The sequence below is a fragment of the Schistocerca piceifrons genome, chromosome 8, assembly GCF_021461385.2.
Source record: "Schistocerca piceifrons isolate TAMUIC-IGC-003096 chromosome 8, iqSchPice1.1, whole genome shotgun sequence".
NCBI classification, from domain to species: domain Eukaryota; kingdom Metazoa; phylum Arthropoda; class Insecta; order Orthoptera; family Acrididae; genus Schistocerca; species Schistocerca piceifrons.
The window spans coordinates 120,482,821-120,506,118 of NC_060145.1; the positions used below are offsets into that span (position 1 = coordinate 120,482,821).

A 23,298-nucleotide genomic window follows, 5' to 3' on the forward strand; every position below is an offset into this window, starting at 1 on the left:
ATTCGCAAACAAAATGTTGTCACTTTGTATTGTTTGTTCCTGTTTTACCCACAGTCACCTTTGTGCTTTCTTTTTCTGTTGCCTTTTCACCACAATAAACACAGCACAAACTTCCAAGCAAAGATGAGAATCCATAGCAGGCCACTTATGCAATGAGTGAACATGAGAATATCCACAAATTTTTTTGCAAGCGCTTTTATTCCTATGTGTCTGGGATTGTACACAAAGAAAGAGGCATCATGTGGACATACCTTAATCCAACATTGAACCTTGCCTCTCCCAGTACATACTGACACCCCACCAAGTCCCACCCCTCCTATCCCACCCGACTGCCTCCTGATCACCTTCCATGAATTTGTTACCTCCATCTTAGCGTTACCCCAAGACCCTTCCTAAGAACACAAACCTTTCCACAGATAAAAGGCCCTCAGTTTAATCATCCTAACTGAAAACAATTACACCATTGTTGTGATGAATCACAGTGACTGCCAGGAAGAAGCCTTTCGCCAACTGACTCCTCCATGTACAAGCTCCGCCATAGTGATTCTATCCCGTAAGTCCAACATAACCTCCAGTCCTTATTGAAATCCTTAGACTCATCCTAGAATTCTCTCGAGCCTATCACCCTCCTCACACCAATGAACATCCCCTAGCCCCTCCACAATCACCTTCTTTACATTTCCCACAAACGACACACCCAACAATCCTGGAAGCCTTATCTTACTCCAACTGAAATAATTTCTGCTCTTGTCAACCAACATTTCAAATCAATTGTCTGAAGCCTAGGCTCTCACATCGAAAGATACCACACACTTCCTTCATTGACTCTCCACCATCCTGACCCCATCCCTGCTCGCTGCTGTTGATGCCATCCCACAGTACACCCACATACCTCATGCCCATGGCCTCGCCACTGTCAAACGCTATCTCTCTTGATGTTCTTCCAACTCCAAACCCACTACCTCAGTCCTCATACACCTTACCAACTACCCCTCAGATACAGCCACTTTTCCTTTGGGGAGAAGGCATGTAAACAAATTCGCAGCACAGCTATGGGCACCCGCAACCCCTTGTCTGTTTTAGGTTTATTGATGGTATCTTCATAATTCTGGATTCAGGACCAAGACATCCTATCCTCATTCCTCCACATCAAAATCATCTCTCACACCTGTTCGGCTTGTCCTCCTCAAACCAATGTACCACATTCTTGGATGTTGACATCCACCTCTCTGATGGCTTCATCCACATCTCTATCCAAATTAAATCTACTAACTTCCAACAGTATATGCAGGTTGACACCTGCCATTCCTTACACTCCAAAAAATCATTCCCGTACAACCAGGTCAACTATGACCAGCGTATCTGCACTGATGAGAATTCCAATGCCCAGCACACTGAAAGCATCACAAAGGCCTTCACAGACGGGCACTACACAACAGGCCTAGTTTGTATACAGATCTAGTCTTCCCACCAACCTCAAAAATCAGCTAAAACAAGCCCCACCCTTGTCAGCCACGTCATCCCAGATAGGAGCAAATGAACCTTATTCTTAGCCAGAGCTTTGATATTTCCCTTGTGCCCAAAATGAGGGACATCCTACCCACCTCTCCTAAAGTGGTGTTCAGTCACCTACCCAACTCAACACGTCCTGGTCCATCCCTATACCACTCTCACACCCTTGGCACAGAGATCATATCCTTACCCATCAGGCACATCCCACTCCAGTTCTGTCACAGGCTTATCCTACACCATCAGAGGCAGGACCACCTGCAAAAGCAGCATTTTATATACCAGCTCTGTTGCTACAGATATGATAATTAACCAACTTAGCTAACTTTCTGCCAGAGTGTGTTGCCATTGTCAAACTGTGGCCAAGAACAAAGGTGATCATCCAATTGCACAACATGCTGCTGAGCACAAAATGCTCAAGTTCCATGACAGATTCACAAAACATGCCATCTGGATCCTTCCTACCAGCGGTAGTTTTTCTGCTCTACATAGATGGGAATTTTCCTTGCAACAAATCCTTTACTCAAGTAATGCTCCTGGCCTTAATCTATGGTAACTCATTGCACCCCCCCCCCCCCCCCCGACCCACAGACACACACACACACACACACGCACACACACACGCACACAAAACCACACCTCATGATCATCTCCATCCTGCATCACACCACACAAGCTCCAGTAACCAGGTGCCACATGCCTTAATTCCTGCACCTTCCACCCCTCCCTCCTGCATTCCGAGCCCTGAGCCCGTATGTCTGCTGCCTCTCTCCAAACCACTAGCTACTTCGTCTCCAACCCTGTCCTCCTACTTTCCATCTCTCTTCCCCTCCAACCCATCCCACCCGACACAACCCCACCTCAGTCCATCTGGTAGACTGCAATCTCAGCAGCGTGTGTCCAGCCGGCACAATGTAAGTGCACAGGCGTGTGTGTGTGTGTGTGTGTGTGTGTGTGTGTGTGAGAGAGAGAGAGAGAGAGAGAGAGAGAGAGAGAGAGAGAGAGAGGAGGTTATGTCAAGAGCTCAAGCTTTTCGTTGGAATAAAATGTTTAGGAAAGACAGAACAAATGTTGAAGATGAAGACCATAGTGGACAACCATCAACCTCACGGACGGATGTCAACTTGGCCAGGGTGTGTGAACTCGTACGATCTGATCGAAGATTATCCATGAAAATGATTGCAGAAGAACCGAACATCAATTGAGAAATGGTTCATCTAATAATAACTGAAGATCTTGGTATGAGAAAGATTTGTGCAAAAATGGTCCCCAAAAATCTCACGCCACAACAGCGAAAAACACAGAAAAATGTGGCAGCTGATCTGTTACAGCAAACGGAAATCAATCCAGAACTGTTGAGCAGTGTTATCACTGGTGATGAAAGCTGTTTTATTCAGTACAATCCAGAGACAAAATGCCAAAGTTCACAATGGTGCTCAAAGGGATTGCCCAGACCAAAAAAAGCTTGCATGTCAAAGTCAAAGTGAAATGCATGTTTGTGTGCTTCTTTGATTCCAAAGGAATTGTTCACAAAAAGTGGGTGCCTCCTGGACAAACAGTTAACCAATATTATTACAAAGAAATTTTAGAAGAGTTCTTCGTGTCCATGCCAACATTGCTGATAATTGGATTCTGCATCACGATAATGCGCCATCCCATACTGCTTTGTCAGTACAGCAATTTTTAACCTCAAAACAAATTTCAGTGCTACCACATCCACCTTATTCACCAGATATTGCTCCGTGTGACTTTTTTCTATTTCCAAGAGTCAAAATGGCGGTCAAGGGACACCATTTTCAAACAACACAAGATGTCCAAAAAGCTGTGACAAGGGTCTTGGAGGATATTACAGGAGATGAGTTCCAGAAATGTTGCCATTAATGGCAGAAGTGCTGGAAAAAGTGTGTGCAATCAGAAGGGAACTACTTTGAAGGAGACAACACTAAACTTGACTAAAACGGTAAGCAACATTTTTTTTCACATCAGTCTCATTACTTTATTGTCGCACCTCGTATATGTTTTGGCAATATCTAATAATATAAATTCTATGTAACATCTTGACTTCTTTACCTCATCAATAGCAAAATCCAATGCAGGAAAAGGCAGATTGCTACTGACCACAAAGAAGACACGTTAAGTCGCAGACAGGCACAATCAAAAGACATGTACATAAAGCTTTCGGCCACAGCCTTCATCAGTAAAAGAGAGGCACACACCATTCACACACAAGCAAGCACACACCACGCACACATGAATACAAACTCAAGCATCTCACCCTTTTACTTGTGCCTGTCTATAACTTAATGTGTCTTCTTTATGGTAAGTAGCAATCTGTCTTTTCCTACACTGCTGATATTCCTACCTGGAGTTCCCACTGTTTCAATAATACAATATGTGTAAGTAAACATTGGAAACTGTTTCTTTTGCAAAGTTTGGCAATACATTACAATTTTTTTGTACACAGTCACAGAATCACAGAAAAGACCATATGATAATCAGTGAAGACCCATTTTTAAGACAATACATTCAATTTCAATTGATCTACAAGAAAGATATTTTGATCCACCAGTTATGCCTTACTGAGACAAACTAGAATTTATATATTTTCATCACGTTCTGTATATTTGCTTATATCTTCCAAGAGGATGCTGGTTATTAAATTTTAACAGAAAAGTTAAAGAGTTACAAGATGAGTGACACCCTCCTCCCCCCTTCACTTTTTCTCCTATGTTGTTGGTGCCTCATCTCTGTAACAGCAAATGAAGTTTTGGGATAATGGACTCACAAAAGCAGTGAAATGACACTAATGAATAACTGAACTGAAGACACGCCACAAGCTGGAGGGACAGGATTTCTATAGCATTGGAAAAACATATACAGTGGAACCTCAATTTCCACTTTTCAATTGTGTAAGATGTGGGAAAATGTAAAATGTGGGTAACTTTTTAAGGATTGAAAGCTATATATAGGATTCATTTTCACAGCTTATATATTATGTATGTAATAGGCATCAAAATACTCATCAAGGCATCGTTTATTATCAAAATGTTATCTGAATTTTGTACTATGTTCAGCCACTGATGTAACTGGAATTGGTAATCTCTGGGAAGTAAAAATGTTTGACTTAATTTTAATCATCATAATTGACATTTTTGGAAAGCCTGTAACTGTGGTGTTCATTATCTAAATAATGACACACTGCACCAGTTACATACTTTCTCACACTTGGCACAAAGCGTTTCAAGAATTTATTCTCATTCATCATCATCATCTTGGACAGTTTCCAGCCACTGGCTGGGTCTGTCGGGAACACAAGCCTCTCCATCGTGTTCTGTCTTTCCACAATTCCCCCTCTTCCACCTTCGTCCAGTTCTCTCCTCTTCTCATCACACATTCCTTTACTCCCTTCACCCATCTATCTCTTGGTCTTCCTCTGGGCCTCTTCCCCTCCAGTTGCAGATCAAACATCCTCTTTGGAATTCTTCCCTCATCCATTCTCTTCATGTGTCCATACCACTGCAGTCTTGATTTTTCTATCCTGTCCTGTACTGGTTCCTCCTTTAGTCTTTCCCTCACATACAAATTTTGCAATCTGTCTCGTCTTGTTACACCCAACCTGCTCCTCTGGAACTTCATTTCACTAGCCTGTATTCTACTTTTGTCGCTTTTGTGCATTACCCATGTCTCACTTCCGTATGTCAATATGGGGACAAAGTAGGTTCGGTATATAATTCCCTTGGATTTCTGTGGCACCTCCTTGCTCCAAATAAGCCCCCTAATGCATTTGTAGAACTGCCCTGCTTTTCTGCACCTTTCATTTATTTCCATTGCATTTCCCCCCTTACTTTCAATCACGCTTCCAAGGTACTTGAAGTTCTCTACCACTTGTCGTTTTTCCCCTCCACAAGTTATATCCACATTTGGCCTATTCTTCTTCCTTGTTGTTACGATTATTTCACTTTTCTTTGCAGAGAAATGCATTCCATATTGTGCTGCCGTTGCCTCCCATGCATCTAACTGCTCTTGCACCTCCTTCACGCAATTTCCCCATAACATCAGGTCATCGGCAAAGAGCACTGCTTTCATTTTATGATCTCCAATTGCATCTGATACTTGCTGTAGGATTTCATCCATAACAATAATAAACAATAAAGGCGAAAGTGCACTTCCCTGTCGCAGCCCATTTTCCAGCTTGAACCATGCAGTACGTTCCCTCCCCACTTTCACACAACTCTCACTTCCCTCATACATTTTTCTGACTTTTCGTGTTATCTCTTCATCTATCCCTTTTGCGTTCAGCACATCCCACAGCTTGTCCCTACAGATACTGTCATACGCCTTCTCAATATCCAAAAAGGCCATGATTAAGTCCTTCCCGTACTCATAGTGCCTTTCCTGCAGTTGCCTTACCGCAAATATGAGGTCCGTTGTTGATCTTCCCGGTCTGAAACCGTACTGCTCCTCTTGCAGTCTACTTTCAATACTGCTTCTTATTCTCTTCTCCAGCATCTTTTCATAGATTTTTCCACAGTGGCATAGCAGGGTGATTCCTCTGTAGTTCTCACATCTCCTTTTATCCCCTTTCTTGAAGTACAAAGTAGGGGATTGCCTTTAGGGGCGATGTACAGTGGGGACTTCGTGTGCTCCAGGACCGCTACGGTAGCTGAGAAGGCCCTATGGGAACCCTGAAACGTGACGGCTAACGGGGCTCTGGTGAAGCTGCGATAGGCCTAGCAAGCCAGTAGTGGATAAATCAACTGCTTTTAAAAAGGGAACATGCCTCGGAATTTATTCTCATTATCAAGTGTAAATATTTACATAAGCCTTTTGTGTGATGTTTGCATATTTGTTGTTCTGCATCTCTTGTGCTGTGGTCACCTTTTTGAGGTTATAAGGTACTGTTACGCAGGAACTGTTTGTGTGTGAAAAATCACAAAAAATACTTAAGTAAACATTTGCACTTCACACTGGTAATAATTTCTCCAAACACATATTGCCAAGCATGAAAAAATATGTGACTGGTGCAGTGTTTCATTGTTTAAGCCAGAAACATCTGTCCAATGCAAAGAATACAATGGTGTCAACTAGTACCACAAGTGGCCAAACAGTGAAACACACAAAATATTAATATGATCATGAAGTTTCACATGTGCACTAAAGACAGTTTGAAAACAGTTGTGATTAGTCATGATACCTTTATTCTAATGGACCTTGTTATTCCCATCAGCCACCACACTGAGTAGAGCTTGACAGTGGCAGGAGATAACGAACTGTTCAGACTTTTACCGATTCATGTATACTGAACAGAGCACCCTGGCATCAAGAAACTTAACAGCATAACGTTTGTAAGCACTACTTGAAGGCCAACACCATGCCAGCATCATTTTATCAGTTACATCAGTTTTTTTTCCCTCCACAAACATTGATTCATAATGTGTAAATTACAGGAAAATTACAAATATGTTGACACAAAATTGGGTGCAAATTAACATTATGGACATAGGTAATTTGAGAGGAGGGATAAAATATGTTGTAACTTGGGAAAACGTTGATTCCAGGAATGTAAAAGCAGGTTATACTGTATTTAAGTTTGGTACATGATAACAATATTGTCATACTTGCAAAGTATCTGTTTGTGATACTTGGATATGTGCTGAAGTACCAGGCCATCGGCATGCTACTATTCAAATATTCTGCCAATGATCCTCATATTGTTTTCATGCTTATTGTCAACAATTGTTTATATAAGTACTTAGATTGTTTCCATGTTTTCAACTGTTGTTCACTTGTGTGTGGAAGAAGAATAAACTTAGGTTCATTGTGGCAGTGCTGCTGTTTGTGTCTTACAGTATGATACAATAACCCATATTGGTTCTCCACCTGAATGCTGCACATCAGATTGCAAAGACATTAGATAAATCAAGCTGGGCACAAGAAGTATTTATCTTTAAGTTGGACAATAACCAATACATAAATCTAAGCATTTCATAAAATGGATGGTTGCTGTAATTTTAATCTTCTTTGCTGCAGCTGCAAATCATTCAGATTGGCCAATAATTTAGTCGTGAATCAGATCCAATGTCCACAGCACAAATGTAAAATGTGTATCATAAAGATAGTATTGTGAAAGCTCCACACTACAATGACTGTGATGAAAACAGAACCTTGCATTTTAAACCAGTGGTAGGGTTATCAAAAAGTCATAGTACAAAACACAGAACATTTTTAATAGTCATACATACACAAAATACATCAATAACAAATTTCTGTAAAATGAACAAAAATAGACATCTCACAATATAACATGAGTCATAAAATTAGATTAATTTACAGTATGTAACTGTGCTTCAATAAATGGTATTCCAACAGGAAAAGTTTTGCCCTATATTTAATGATTTGTAACACTGTTAACTGAGAGAAGGCTGAGATAAAAAACACAAGTCATAGAAATTAAAAATTTACACGGCATTTCTCTGAAATTATAGAATATAAAAAAAGCCAAACGACATGACTGTAAAATACAAACTAACGCAGAGTGAATACAAATTAGTATCACACTTTTTAATTTATTGCAAACAGGCTTGAATATGAGTCCTACTCAACAAACTATAAATGCAGCACATTTAGGGAAATATATTTTGTACCTCAGTCACAGATGTGATTCGACACAATCAACTGCTGAGATAAAGGAGCTGAAAGACCATTATTTTACGGACTGAAATGTGGCAATCACAAGCCTTATGTACAATCACTAAATGAAATTAAATTTATATCCCACCATATACTATTATTGTCAGAAAAAATATTACTACAGACAGGTTTTGCAAATGTATCAGTATTGCAGCCAATAAATTATCACTTTCTAAACTGGAATGAATCTGGTTTTTCTCTTTCACACTGACCAAGAGAAGGAGAAAGAGGAATATGAGTATGGGGAGACACTGTGAATTTTGGTGTAAATGTGAAACACAATCACAAGAAAACGAAATACTCCACGCCATGAGCCTAATTTTCTCATAATTTTTCGTAGGATGCACATACACCAAAATATATTTAGAAGAAATATTGCTGTCACTAAAATGTTCCACATATGGCAAATGCTAATTTCAGAGAAGTAATATGTAGACAGAAAAAGCATAAAAACTAACACATACTACCATTGCAGTACCAAGTAACTACTTTCTTTTCTTCTATTATTTATAACATTTAACATCAATCCAAAAGTACATTTAATAAAAGAAATGCTCCTCTAACATATTCCAGCACAGCATATGACACACTATTTTACATGTCACTATATGGGTATATGGGATACATTGATGTAATAGAATCCATAGCAGAAAAAAATAAAAAAATGATTTACCATGATTGACACAAATATACTGATGGAATTGAGCCTTTTTTAAAACATCACTGATGGATAATAGTATACTGTTCGAATGTCAGAAAATCTGTTAACGGTAACCAGACACCCTGCTCTACAACAGCATATGGACAAAGCATTGGTCATCAACAACAAACAAAGCAGTTGTAAATAACATCACTCATAAACATTACGATAATGGAAATTACAGGACAGAGACAGTAAACAAAAACAAGGGCACATTACAAACAAGCAATTAATTCATGGGTGGCACAGAGACCCACACAATGCCATACAAAATTTTACAAGATTTAGAGTTACTGCTCTCTCTCTCTTTCTCAATCACTCACTCACTCTCTCTCTCTCACACACACGCACGCACGCACGCACACGCACGCACACACACACACACACACACAAACAGTTACAGGGAAAAGAGCAGCAGTTTTAAATGCAGTGAAAATATCTGTGCTGTTATATGAGTCTATGCCCGACAGATTAAGTCACTTGCTTATGCCTATGCTAATTTCAATTTACTGGTCGTGAAGAAAATGCCAAAATCTGAGCACAAAAAATCTTGCATTTCAGTAACCTTTTATTAATACTGTTCTGAGTTCGGCACCCTTAAGACTTCCAATGACAGTATTTTAATATTTATTCACACAAGTCACCCCATATAGTTGGACAATAGTTCTTCATAGCATCAGGATTTCAGAGCAGCACAATCATCACCTTACCAACAACAAGTACTTCTTCATTCAGTGAAACACAAGGGCTAAACAGATAATGCAATCAAGTGAACATGTCAGATTTTAGTGCCAAGACATTATCTCCTAATACTGATTTTGGCTCTCCTTCTGTCTGTATGCTTCAACATTCATTTTCAATAAATCTGTTAACTTGATTAATATAGTGTGTCTTCGTAACTACAAATGCATTTATGATTTTTTAAAAGGATTCACATTTCCAATGTTACTTGAAAGACTTATGAAATAACATATTTAAAAAATCTTTGCAGAAATTTTCTTGTAATTTTCCAATGAATCTATAACAAAACAATATCCCAAATAACTGTTCACTTGGTGTTCTGCAACACCTAAGAAGTGGCAACAACTGAGAAATTTTTTTATAATTGGGATTATTTTGCTGCAGCTGACACAGGAAGGTATACAATTTTTTACAAGAAAAAATAAGACACTGGTACTGCGCTAATCATGTAGACTATCAGAAATAGTTTTATGTAAATAGTAATTATACCAAATCAAGCTTCTGTCAAGAAGTCACCTTATAATAGACAGAACTGTTGCAGAAGTGGTGTACTCAAACATAAAATGCTATTATGACACAGTTGGATTTAAATGGTGGAAAGTCCAAAAATATCGTTAACCATCGAGTGGGCACACCTGTATGTGCAAACCTCAGATAACACTGTCTTGCACCATTCCACTGTTGGTTTTACAATTGAGAGCAGATATATATTCCTTCATTATTGCTTCAGCTAACATAGTGATGAGTTGCACTTCTTATGTCCAAAAGAGTGGCAGTAATATAAAATAAACAGGGAGCTAGGTGAGAAAATATTTATGATCCATGCAAGAAAATTATCCAGACTCTGAGCTAGCAGCAGAATCCCACAATGAGGCACTTGTCTACGACATGATTAGCAATCGAATAGGCAGTTGGCTGGAATCTGATGCAACTATGCTGTTTATTGCGTCGAGTGGGTCATTACAATGGGGTAACACCTGTATATGGCAGCTGAGTGATATAATGAAAGTTTATTTCATTATCATTTAGTTAAACAATGATTCAGCTCATATAATGTAAGTTTATTTTATCACTGTTTGATTAAACTAAGACCAAACTAATTTTGCCCATATGTATTTACCTTGGTAACATAAAGACAGCTCCTCTTTACATGTGTACAAAGTACACCACACGTATGCTCCTATTATAAAAAATGTCGTGCCCACTCAAGAGTTAATTCTTATTTTTCTTTCTAATCACTTTTCTAGAAGCATAATTTACAAAGTGTGAAGCTTGTTCGAGTGCTTTTCTCATATCCAATGGTAAAATGCTCCTTGTAGTACAACATTGCTATGATATAGCACATTCAATTTTTCGTCTTGTGTAAATATACTTTTATATTGATACTAAAAATTGTCTATACACATACCATAATTGGCTGTATACAGTTTTCAGTTTTATACTTCCCACAGACATCATAAGCAGTGGATTACTGCTGAGGAGAAAAGAATTAACTCCAGGACTGCTTAACAACTCCAAATTTTACATGGGCCAGCAGTATTCAGTGATGAATAATATTTTCTTTTTACTTGTTATTCATCATGTATACTGCAGACAGATAACTAGAAAACAGATAACTAAAAAAGTTAGAACTGAACTAAAAGAGGATACTGCTTGAGGATATGTCTTCAGAGACTGTCAATCAGTTTTGCTAATTTCTTTCCAAATGGTTTCACCTGCCATAAAACTCAATGTACACCAATAATTACATTAAGATAAAAAATGATAGGATACAGGGACCCTAACTTTCTATTTTGATGAATGTCAAACAGCAGAAGATTTGCTGAAGGGCTATTGTTTCACTCATATCCTGGTACAGATGCAAGTTTTCCATTATGTTAGAAATTGGATTTGGAAATCTAGTCAATGGGGATGTATATGTACATACATAGGACTTTATTATTTGCAGAAACATAATATTACAACAGATGCTGCTTGAAGACATCACAGAACAGAAAGTAAAATAAAACATAAGAAGAAAGGAAGCTTAAGAGTGTAATGTCTCAGTAACATCAAGACCATCATAGTTGGAGCACTAGCTCTGATAGATGATGATAGAGAGGAAGCTGGTCATTCTAGAACACACTGGAAGTGATTTTGCAAAACCATATGAATGAAGCGGGCCAGCTTGGTCTGAAGCTCTCATAAGATTGAAAGATGGTCATTAAACTGTAATGGGACATGGTGACAAATTATATGAGGCAAAAAAAGTGATGACTGTAGCCAATATTACAAACTTTTATTCTTTGACACAGTATGCACATGCATCTCTCTCGCACATTTATAATTTGAGCAAAAAACCCCACTTTTTTATATGTGCTTATCCTCAACACAGTGATCATACACATATTAAATAAACACAAAATATTCTAATTCATGGCATTGTTTCATAAATAATACCTGCTACTTGGCTATCTTAACTATCTAGGATTTTCCCCCATATACCAACATATTCTGCAAATAGTATGTTTCAAATTTAAGCAGAATCAGATCTAAGAGCTAGTATGTATAACAGAAACAGAAACATTACAAACATTTTTCACAGTGGCCCAATACCACCGAAATGAACAATCCATCTGGAAATAATACACTGTATTTCTGTTTTATAGTTTACAATTTCTTGTAATTTAAATTTACTTGTGCCCTACTACGGGCAGCCATCAACCTATTAGTCGTCAACATTTAATTTCTGGTGTTCTAAGATTTCTTTCTGACGGAAGATTAATTTGTACTTCACATTATCATTTGGCACCTGGTTTCTTCTCTCCCTCCATCTACAGAAAGCAGTCTTTCTCTCTTTACAGTACATGTGTGCATGTATAACTCAGTGAAAGGCTTTACATATCACAAAACACTTAGTCCAACACATATACGAGTCTAAAACAAATAAAAAGTTTCTACGTCCTAACAACTGGCCACTAGGATTTGTGTCTTAAAGATCATCACAACTTTTAAAATGTTGACAATGTATAAATATAAAGCAGTTAATCAGTAGTAGTAGCAGATGAGACAGATACTGGCACTGGCACAAAGCTATACTCCAGTAATTTTCTACTGGTCTTTTAGCATTAATCAACTAGTAGACAAATAAACACACAATCAATGTCTACACGGTTTGTGAGACTATAATGCACATTAGGTGGCACATGGAGAAAATATGCCCCCTTCCTCTTTTTGTTTTGCATACTTACTGCCTTGGTGCTGACACACACGTACATATGAAACTTATTTTCTGTCCTTTCCGACAACTTCAACACAAAAGACTGGTGTTCCATTGCGAATTATTATTCTAGAAAAATAAAATCACAACATTAAACAATGGAAAATCCAGAATGAAATAATGACAATATTATGAAAATCATGGATTGCTACCCAACATACATGCTAAACATGTATATATATTCACACAAGCACAACTCACACACACGACCACTGTTCCTTTCTCTTCTTTTCTGTGTTTTATCTTTCACCTTCCAGACTGCAGACGCTCTGACTTACGAGCCACACTGTATCAACCATCTCATCCACAAACAACACATCGCAACATGACTGCGCTAACTGTTTATGCTGCATCTCGTGTCCCACATTACTACTATTGATATAATTGATCTTAGACCTTCAAACTAATCACTCTTCCTGTCTCACTCTCTTGTATTTTCACACATTATTTAATGTATGTTCCTATGCCACACGAACTTGTTGAACTTCAGCCTATCAACCCCCCCCCCCCCCCTTTCTCTCCTCTTTTCCACTATATACAGACTAACCTTGTCTAATCCAGACCTTCAAACTAATCACTCTTCCTGTCTCACTCTCTTGTATTTTCACACATTATTTACTGTATGTTCCTATGCCACACGAACTTGTTGAACTTCAGCCTATCAACCACCCCCCCCCCACCCCCCCTTTCTCTCCTCTTATTCCACTATATACAGACTAACCTTGTGTAATCCAGGCACACCTGCTGTCCCCCCTCTTTGTACACATCTGTTCACTGACCTGCATCCCACATCATCGTCTTTTTATTAATTTTTCTCTTTGACCTGATAGTGTTTTCCTGTTGACGAGTGTAGCCTTGGTGGCCAGAAACAGTGGTCATGTGTGTGTGAGTTGTGCTTGTGTGTGTGTGTGTGGGGGGGGGGGGGGGGGGGGGGGGGGGGCAGATGGCCTTTAGGGCTACAGCTCACATGTTTAATAGTCTTTTTGTTGTGCCTTTCTGCACATGTGCACCTACTCTACATGGTGAGTAGCAATCTATCCTTTTCAAGACAGTGTCAAAAACACAATATTTAACATCAAATATTTATAGGCAATCGTGCACCTATTACACTGAGCTGCACACACTTACCGCTTGTCTGAAAGTGTTTCACCCAGTGTATTTTCCTTGTTTACAGGAAATTTTACTTTTTCCTCTCGGTCCTCATACCACAGTCGAAGATTTTCAGGTCGGTACTTCCCTTCTTTGTCCCATTCGGGAGGTGTTTCAAATATTGTTGTCAGTTGGTCTTCAAACCTATAACATTAATATGGCATACTAAATATACATATCCCATGCAAAGCTTAATGAACAGAGCACAAGGCATTTGAAATAGTTCAATAAATGTATTAGCATAAATGAGCCATAAAATTATATGCTGTTCTGTCATATATTATGTATTAAAAATATAAATTTCTAAGGAAACTGTGTTGACACACAAACATAATGACAGTAGCTAGGCTATGATCAGTGCAACATCTTCCAAAAGAATCTGAAGGTTTGGAACTGGGGGTTACTATCTAAGGATAGGTATATGAGAGTTAGCAAGAGCATAGAAAATTCTAACAACATACAGACGGCTTTTGCAGCTGTAGATTCTGGTGCCAAAGTTCTGAGTTTCTAATAATTCACACTGTTTCTGTTGTTGTTATGCTCTTCAGTCCAAAAAGTGGTTTATACAGCTGTCCATGCTAGTTTAAACTGTGCAAGCCTCTTCATCTCTGCATAACTACAACAACCTACATCCATTTGAAGCTGTTTGCTATATTCAAGCCTTGGTCCTCTTCTACAGTTTTACCCCTCGCCCCCTTCCACTCACTCACTCACTCACTCACTCACTCACTCTCTCTCTCTCTCTCTCTCTCTTCCTCTTCCTTCCACTACCAAATTTACAATTCATTGATGCCTCAGGATGTGTCCTCTCAACTGATCCCTTCTTTTAGTCAAGTTGTACCATAAATTTCTCTTTTCTCCAATTTGATTCAGTACCTCCTTATTTGTTATTCGATCTACTCCGAAACATTCTTCTGTGACATCACCTTTCAGAAGGTACAATTCTCTTCTTGTATGAACTGTTTATCATTCATGTTTCACATCCATACAACGCTACACTCCACACAAATATTTTCAGAAATGTCTTTCTAATACTTAAATTTATAATACAAGTTAACAAATTCCTCTTTCGCATAAATGCTTTTCTTGCTGTTGCCAGTCTGCACTTTATACCCCCTCTGTTTTGGCCATCATCAGTTATTTTGCTGCCCAAACAGCAAAAATCACTTATTACTTTTACACCAATAACTTAACTTTATCACTTTTCCTAATGTAAATCGCTCAGCATTACCTGATTTCATTTCCCTAGAGTCCATCATCCTTGTTTTACTCTTGCTGAAGTTCATCATATAACCTCTTTTCAAAACACTATCCAGTCCATTGAACTCCACCCTGTACATCAATTCCTTTTGCAAATTTCTCCTTGGTTTCTTTCACAGTTTGTTTGATGTGATAACTGAGTAACATTGGGATACACAAAAAACCTGCCTCACTCCATTCTCAGTTACAGCTTCTTTTTCATGTCATTCCAACTCTTACAACTGCAGTCTGACTTTTGTACAAGTTGTAAATCACCTCTCACCCACTATCCCTGCTACTTTCAAAATCCAGTCAACAGTGTCAAAAGCTTTCTCTAAACCTACGAGGTTTACCTGTCTTTAACCCATCTTTCAGGTTAAGTTGTAGGGTCAGCATTGCTTCTTGCGACTCTACATTTCACCAGGATCTGAAATGATCATCACTGAAGTCAGCTTTCAGCTGAATACTTCTCTGTAAATAATTTGTGTCAACATTTTGCAACCATGACATGTTAAATTGGTGATTCAGTAGTATTCACACCTGTATATATTTAAGTGGTGTCTGCTCTGTTGGACAAGCCCGACAGAACAGATACCTCTCAAATATATTCATTTCTGTAAGAGTGCGACAGCTCCTTGACATTTGTTTCAGTGCAAATGCGTTAATATTGTCTGAATTCCTACAGGAATTAACAATTTGTGATTAGGAGGTAAACAGATAAGGGGCACTGCATAGGAACGTGTGATAAGTTGGAAATTTGAGTTGGTCTGGGACTGTGTCTGTATGGCTGAAGCAGTTAAGGCAACTGCTCATGAGCACGGTAAATCCAGGTTCAAGTCCCATGTGCAGCACAAATTTTCAATTTTCCCCACTGCATTACCACAGTGCCTTCTGCAGCTGAAGTCACAAATTCCCCCCACTCCTTCCCTTTCTTTCTCCATTCTCTATTTCATATATGTAATCACACTGTCAGCACCTACCTTCTTTGGAACTGAAAATATTAGATTCTTCCTGAAGTATGAGGGTATTTTGCATGTCTCATGAAGGTATTCTGCCTGTTTCATATATCCTGAACATCAGGCACAAAAATTTTGTCATGGCTGGCTCTCCCAGGAGTTGCAATAATTCAGTGTGAATGTAGACTCTTTTAGGGACTTTGTTTCCACGTATGACTTTCAGTGTTGATTTCTTCTCATAGCGTTACATCCCCAACTCATTTTCACCTACTTCCTCTTCTCTTTTTATAACTCTGCACTGCAGACTCTCTATATATTTTCCTTTCACCTTTCAGCCTTCCCTTCTTTGCTTAGTACTGGCTTCCCATCTGAGTGCTGGGAATGTATAGAGCTGCTTCTTGTTTCTCCAGAGGTCTCTTCAATTTCCTTATAGGGGGAATTATCTTTCCCCTTGTTATGCATACTCTGACAGTCTTGCCTTTATCTTCTAGTCATTCCCATTTTGCACTTTGTGTTAATCTCATTTCACCTGCTTCATTTGCTACATTTTTATGTTTTCTCTATGTATCAATCGAATCCAACATCTCCTGTGCTATCCAAGGATTTCTACTAGGTCTTGTCTTTTCACTTATGTGATCCACTGCTGCCTTCTGTATTTCATCTTTCCAGGCCATTCATTCATGTTCCAATGAATTTCTTTGTCCTGTTTCCATTAATTGTTGTTTCATGTTCCCTCTGAAACTCTGAACTACCTCTGGTAGTCTCCATTTATCCAGGTCCTATTTCCTTAATTTCCTACCTTTTTGACATTTCTTCTGTTTTAATTTGTGGTTCATAACTAATAAAGTGTGATCAGAGTCCACATCTTCCCCTAGGAATGTTTTGCAGTTTAAAATCTGTCTCTGGCTTACCGTTATATAATCAATCTGAAACCTTCCAATGTCCCCAGGTTTTTGCACAATTCTTAACCGAAGTGTTTTTGATGATTAAATTATGTTCTGTACAGAATTCTACCAGGAGGCTTCTTGTTCTGGCTTAGCTTCTGTTATTAAAGTGAGTCCTAACCTGGCTGTGTTGCTTTGCTTCCGCTTTCATTCCTTTGCTTCTAGCCATGTTCTCCTTTGACAGATTGTTCCAGCTCACATGCCCATCCAATAGCAGCTGGGCAAGCACTGGCACAAGGTGGACAAATGGATAAGGTGCCTGCAGTCTTGCAACTAGGGCACAGCGTACGCGATTATAGTCCAATGACCAAGCTCGGAGTTGACGAAGCAGATCACACATTAAATTGGGCTGTCTACACAACCTATGCATGCCTTTGGGTGAGATGAAGGGACATTTGTGGACGCCCATGCCCAATGGAGTAGCAACGAGACAGCCAATCCTATGATTCCTTCTTGCCCCCCTTTTCCTATCACCAATTTCAAATCACACATTACAATTAATTTTTGATTCCCTTAACTATCTGAATACTTTCCTTTATTGCATAATACACTGGAACTAAGGTTTCATGTTCTCTGATTTCACATTTTTCTCAATTCTACAGCATAAATTCAAAACCCCTTGAAAAACCCATAAGATCAATGCCAAAAATTTTCCAATTTTTACATTTCTTACTAGTAAGGTTTACCTCAATTCTAAGTTCCTACTTGTTGTCTAGCTTTACTTCACCCACTTTCTTCCTATTGACATTTGATGTGCCTGAACAAGTTATAAATGGCAAAAAGAAATGGTTCGCAACACGGGTAGTGGCAGAGTTAAGGGAATATTTTAGGCCGTTGCGGAGAGGGGAGACATGAGAGAGGAAATGCTGACATAATTCAGGTGCAGGGTTGCCAACACAACTTGCAACATTTAGCTTCACCACACAATTATGATACAACTATTGCTAGGTTGCAGCGGTAATGGAAAAAACAAGACAGTTGACCTGAAGTGATTCAGACCGAGTCATTAGTCTCATCCTTTTGCATGTATTTCTGATCTATTCAGCAACAATATAAATTGTCAACCTTTTAAATTCAAATACTGAGTCTCGAAGAATATGCTCAGTCACAATAGAGGAAACATCACCCATTTCTGGCTAGTGAACTCTTAATGGCTGGCAACTTGTTAAGTCACCCAATAGCCACCACAACACACAAACATACTTAAAATGGGCTTACTTACAGGAAGTGTGGAGAAGGCGTGTGGGCCTTCAAAGACCAGATTGCAGGTAGGGGTGAAAGCATTTTGTGAAGTGTTGAAAATACACTGTTCGTGCAGATGACGTGCTATGACAGAGATGTTATACAGAAAGAGAACAAAGGTTTTGCATAGCACATTTTACATACTTTCGTCTCCAAATCTGACACAATAAAATTGCAACAACTATATACACTAATCTCATATTAACAAAATTCAAGCTTTCGCAACAAACGGTTGCTTCATCAGGAAAGAGGGAAGGAGAGGGAAAGACGAAAGGATGTGGGTTTTAAGGGAGAGGGTAAGGAGTCATTCCAATCCCGGGAGCGGAAAGACTTACCTTAGGGGGAAAAAAGGACAGGTAACACTCGCACACACACACCTCCACCTGTCCAATGGCCAGCTTCACACGTCTGTCCACATCAAACCCACCAACAAGCAACAGTACCTCCATTATGACAGCTGCCACGCATTCCACACCAAACGGTCCCTTCCCTACAGCCTAGGTCTTCGTGGCAAACGAATCTGCTCCAGTCCGGAATCCCTGAACCATTACACCAACAACCTGAAAACAGCTTTCGCATCCCGCAACTACCGTCCCGACCTGGTACAGAAGCAAATAACCAGAGCCACTTCCTCATCTCCTCAAACCCAGAACCTCCCACAGAAGAACCCGAAAAGTGCCCCACTTGTGACAGGATAGTTTCCGGGACTGGATCAGACTCTGAATGTGGCTCTCCAGCAGGGATACGACTTCCTCAAATCCTGCCCTGAAATGAGATCCATCATTCATGAAATCCTCCCCACTCCACCAAGTGTCTTTCTGCCGTCCACCTAACCTTCGTAACCTCTTAGTTCATCCCTATGAAATCCCCAAACCACCTTCCCTACCCTCTGGCTCCTACCCTTGTAACCGCCCCCGGTGTAAAACCTGTCCCATGCACCCTCCCACCACCACCTACTCCAGTCCTGTAACCCGGAAGGTGTACACGATCAAAGGCAGAGCCACGTGTGCAAGCATCCACGTGATTTACCAACTGACCTGCCTACACTGTGAAGCTTTCTATGTGGGAGTGACCAGCAACAAACTGTCCACTCGCATGAATGGACACAGGCAGACAGTGTTTGTTGGTAATGAGGATCAGACTGTGGCTAAACATGCCTTGGTGCACGGCCAGCACATCTTGGCACAGTGTTACACCGTCCGGGTTATCTGGATACTTCCCACTAACACCAACCCGTCAGAACTCCAGAGATGGGAACTTGCCCTTCAATATATCCTCTCTTCTTGTTATCCGCCAGGCCGCAATCTCCGCTAATTTCAATTTGCCGCTGCTCATACCTCACCTGACTTTCAACAACATCTTTGCCTCTGTACTTCCGCCTCGACTGACATCTCTGCCCAAACTCTTTGCCTTTACAAATGTCTGCTTGTGTCTGTGTATGGGTGGATGAATATATGTGTGTGTGTGTGTGTGTGTGTGTGTGTGTGTGTGTGCGAGTGTATACCTGTCCTTTTTTCCCCCTAAGGTCTTTCCACTTCCGGGATTGGAATGACTCCTTACCCTCTCCCTTAAAACCCACATCCTTTCATCTTTCCCTCTCCTTCCCTCTTTCCTGATGAAGCAACCTTAGGTTGCGAAAGCTCGAATTTTGTGTGTATGTTTGTGTTTGTTTGTGTGTCTATCGACCTGCCAGCACTTTCGCTATGCATTTGTGCCACATCACCACAACTGGTGGCAGGCATATCGAACATGTTATGACTTAAATCCGAATATCTGTAGGGTTGATTACATATTGAATAAAGTGTGAATAAAGTGTTGTAGCTAATTTGCATTTTTTTTATGTGGTTCAATAACTGTCACCCTGTACTTTGCACCACTCACATCACACATTGTAGATCATATAGACTGGAAGCAGTGATAGAGGGCATGAAGAAAAACTGTAGCACCTGAGTGTTCTTTAAAATTTACATTTCACACAGTGTACAGAAATCCACTGAGCTGACTTCTAATAAGGTTGGGGAAGTAAACTCGTTTTTCCGCATGTCTGTTTCTCTCATCAAGCCTAAAATAACACTTTAACAGTGGTGGGCATACAAAGTGTGGCTCATAAGAAAAGCATTAAACACTAACAGCAAGGATAAGAAAATTTGTCATTAAACAGATGTCTGCATTTATGCTCAAGATTTAAACACTTAGCTATTTTTGGTTTGTTCAACATATTCATCAATTTTTGTTTTTTTCTGGGCAAACAAGAAGGATGAGCTCTCAAAAACACGTGTTTTGAATGTACAATTTGTGATCATAGAATGTCAGAAAATAGCTCAATTATCTTGAATCCAGATATTAATTTCAATTTTTTTTTAGTTTTTGCTTGCTGTTATACATCTGCGATTTTTTTTAAATAACTGATGAAATCCATTACCACAAGTTATTGCATAAACACTTTATTGTACATTTAATTTCCTTCACTTAGACAGATTTTATAAAAAGAATTGGAGAGGATTGTGATTTTTAATCACACATGCCAAGTACATGTGTTTTTCAAAAAATGGCTATGAGCACTATGGGACTTAACATCTTAGGTCATCAGTCCCCTAGAACTTAGAACTACTTAAACCTAAGGACATCACACACATCCATGCCCGAGGCATGATTCAAACCTGCGACCGTTGTGTTTTTGTTCATATTTTTGGTGGAGGGGGGGAGGTTAACATTTTCCTTGATTCTGCATTTTCCTCAATTTTGTGTTTTTTAAGTCTTGACCAACAAAAACATCACATAGGGATTTCACTGTAGTAATCTGTCATGTTCCCACATCACCCCCTTCTCAGTTGCACGGTCAGTTTAGGACTTCAACTAATTTTGCTGGAAATCAAATTTCACTACCAGATCTTGTTGTTCTTGGTTTTTCACCTTCTGTAGAGACAAACACCTATGTTGAGTGGGTGTTGAGTTGCTGAGGTCCTTTTCTGTGAGTGGTGTTTCTTTTGCTCTGTACAGGTACAGATGATTCATGTACTGCTTCAGTTGTGACATAAATTGGGGTAAGACTGAATCCCTTTTTGTGCCATACTCCTGAAAAAAAAAATCTCCTGGTGTCCTGATGGGCAGCTATAAAAAATTACCACAATTATAGGATTAGTGTTTTCTGTAATTGAGCACCGAAGACCAAAAAGGATCATGGGTATTGCTTGAGTCCATTCAGCCGTTGCAGGGACACAGATGGCTGGTTTAAGTGTCCGATGAAATCTTTCAATTTTTCTATTTGATTGAGGATGATATGCTGTAGTTTGGGTTTGATGACAACCACATATTTTTGATAGTGCTTGGAACAGCTCTGAGTTAAACTGTCTTCCGCGGTTGGTCACTATTTGGTATGGTGTTGAAGTGTTCATCATTACAGGGAAACTGTCATAATGGCACTTGAACATGTCGTGATAATTCATTTTTCTGACAAGTAATACATGTTTAAGCCCGATTTCTGACATTCTTTCTCATATTGGCCCCGACATGCCTAGACATAATCATTTTTAGTGTTGTCTTAAAGCCCAGATGACCCAAATTGTGACAGTGTTGGAAAATAGGACATCTAAATGCTGCAGCAGTGTTGCCACAAGTTTCCCCAAGTGAAATTCCTATATATTTCCCTAATTTCGAGACAAGTTTTAGAATTTGAGATCTCAATGGTAAGTAAAGACTTCTGTAACCTCCCCCCCCCCCCCACCCCTCTTGTGAGCAAAAATCGTAAGTACTAACATCAACATTTTTTGTAATGACCTGTTTTTAGATGGAGAAAGCAAGCTAAATGGTATGTGTGTTTCATTAAGACCACTGTTGTTATTTTATTTTAATAAAACGAAATACATTTGGTGACAAAAATATGCATTTCCTTGGAGTCACAAAACAGATTTAAAATACCTTCATTGATTTCAGAAATAAACTCAGAAAAAAGTAGGCCTCTTGAATGAAATTAACAAGGTAGGGAAGAATTGTGTAAACCAACGCTATAGTGACAGCTGATAAAATATTGGTTCTACTATGTCTGTTATTGTTGGTTATTACCCACTGTGTTATGTGTATTATTTTAAAGGTATTGAGATTTTTTCTTTCGAGAAATATGAGAACGTAGTGTACAAACTGCCAGCGACTGCCACAACTTCCTTTTTCTTATCATCCATACTTTCTAATATATAAACTAATTCCAAGTGCCCAAATGTACTATAGTAAATACAATGTCTATAAAACGCCGCACTGTACAATGTTACTTGCGGTGAGACAGTCACAACCCCTGAAATACATCACCTAAGGCCTCTGACCTGCCAAGGACCATCTCTGTCCTGGGTCCATGGATAAACCGCAAGTATCCGCCACATCATGCCACACAAACAGACCTAGCCTGTGGGCAGATCGATGAGACCAGATCCGAAGGGCAGGACATGTACATTAGTGGGAAATGGTGGGCTTCAGATCAGCACACCTGATATGTCAGAGAGACCCACATAAATGGCCTGTGATTTTGGCCCATCATGGAAATTCACTTGTGTGGCCAGCTATTCATGTGTAACAGGCACCTTATTGATGAAACAAGACTGCAGTGATCAATCCATGCAACAGATATCTTGTGCAAATACTTTGAGAATCAATGCTAATGAGGGTAGGTAGCAACTCACTGTAAAGATGATTACTGAGCCGCAGACAGGCATGCTGAAAAGACAATGTCATTCTTACAACTAAATTTTCGGCTACAGCCTTTGACAGAAAATGAGAGCACATTCACATTCACACAATCACTCTGACACATCTAACACACACTTGACCGCAGTCTCCAGCGGCCGTGTCAATGATCTCTGAGAATCAGATTCAAACAAA

The 23,298-nt window shown here is 39.5% G+C and overlaps 1 protein-coding gene across 1 annotated transcript in view; it reads right to left on the bottom strand.

Annotated features, from left to right (window-relative positions):
• Positions 1 to 7,715: 7,715 nt before the first annotated feature.
• LOC124711499 (DNA polymerase interacting tetratricopeptide repeat-containing, protein of 47 kDa) overlaps positions 7,716 to 23,298 on the bottom strand; it is a 78,532-nt gene continuing 62,949 nt past the window's right edge. Inside the window, exons 7-8 of the mRNA XM_047241612.1 lie at positions 14,028 to 14,192; positions 7,716 to 12,968 (exon numbers count right to left, since the gene is read on the bottom strand). Of these exons, the coding sequence (XP_047097568.1) occupies positions 12,905 to 12,968; positions 14,028 to 14,192 (229 nt within the window). The 3' untranslated portion in view covers positions 7,716 to 12,904. The remainder of the gene's footprint in view (positions 12,969 to 14,027; positions 14,193 to 23,298) is intronic.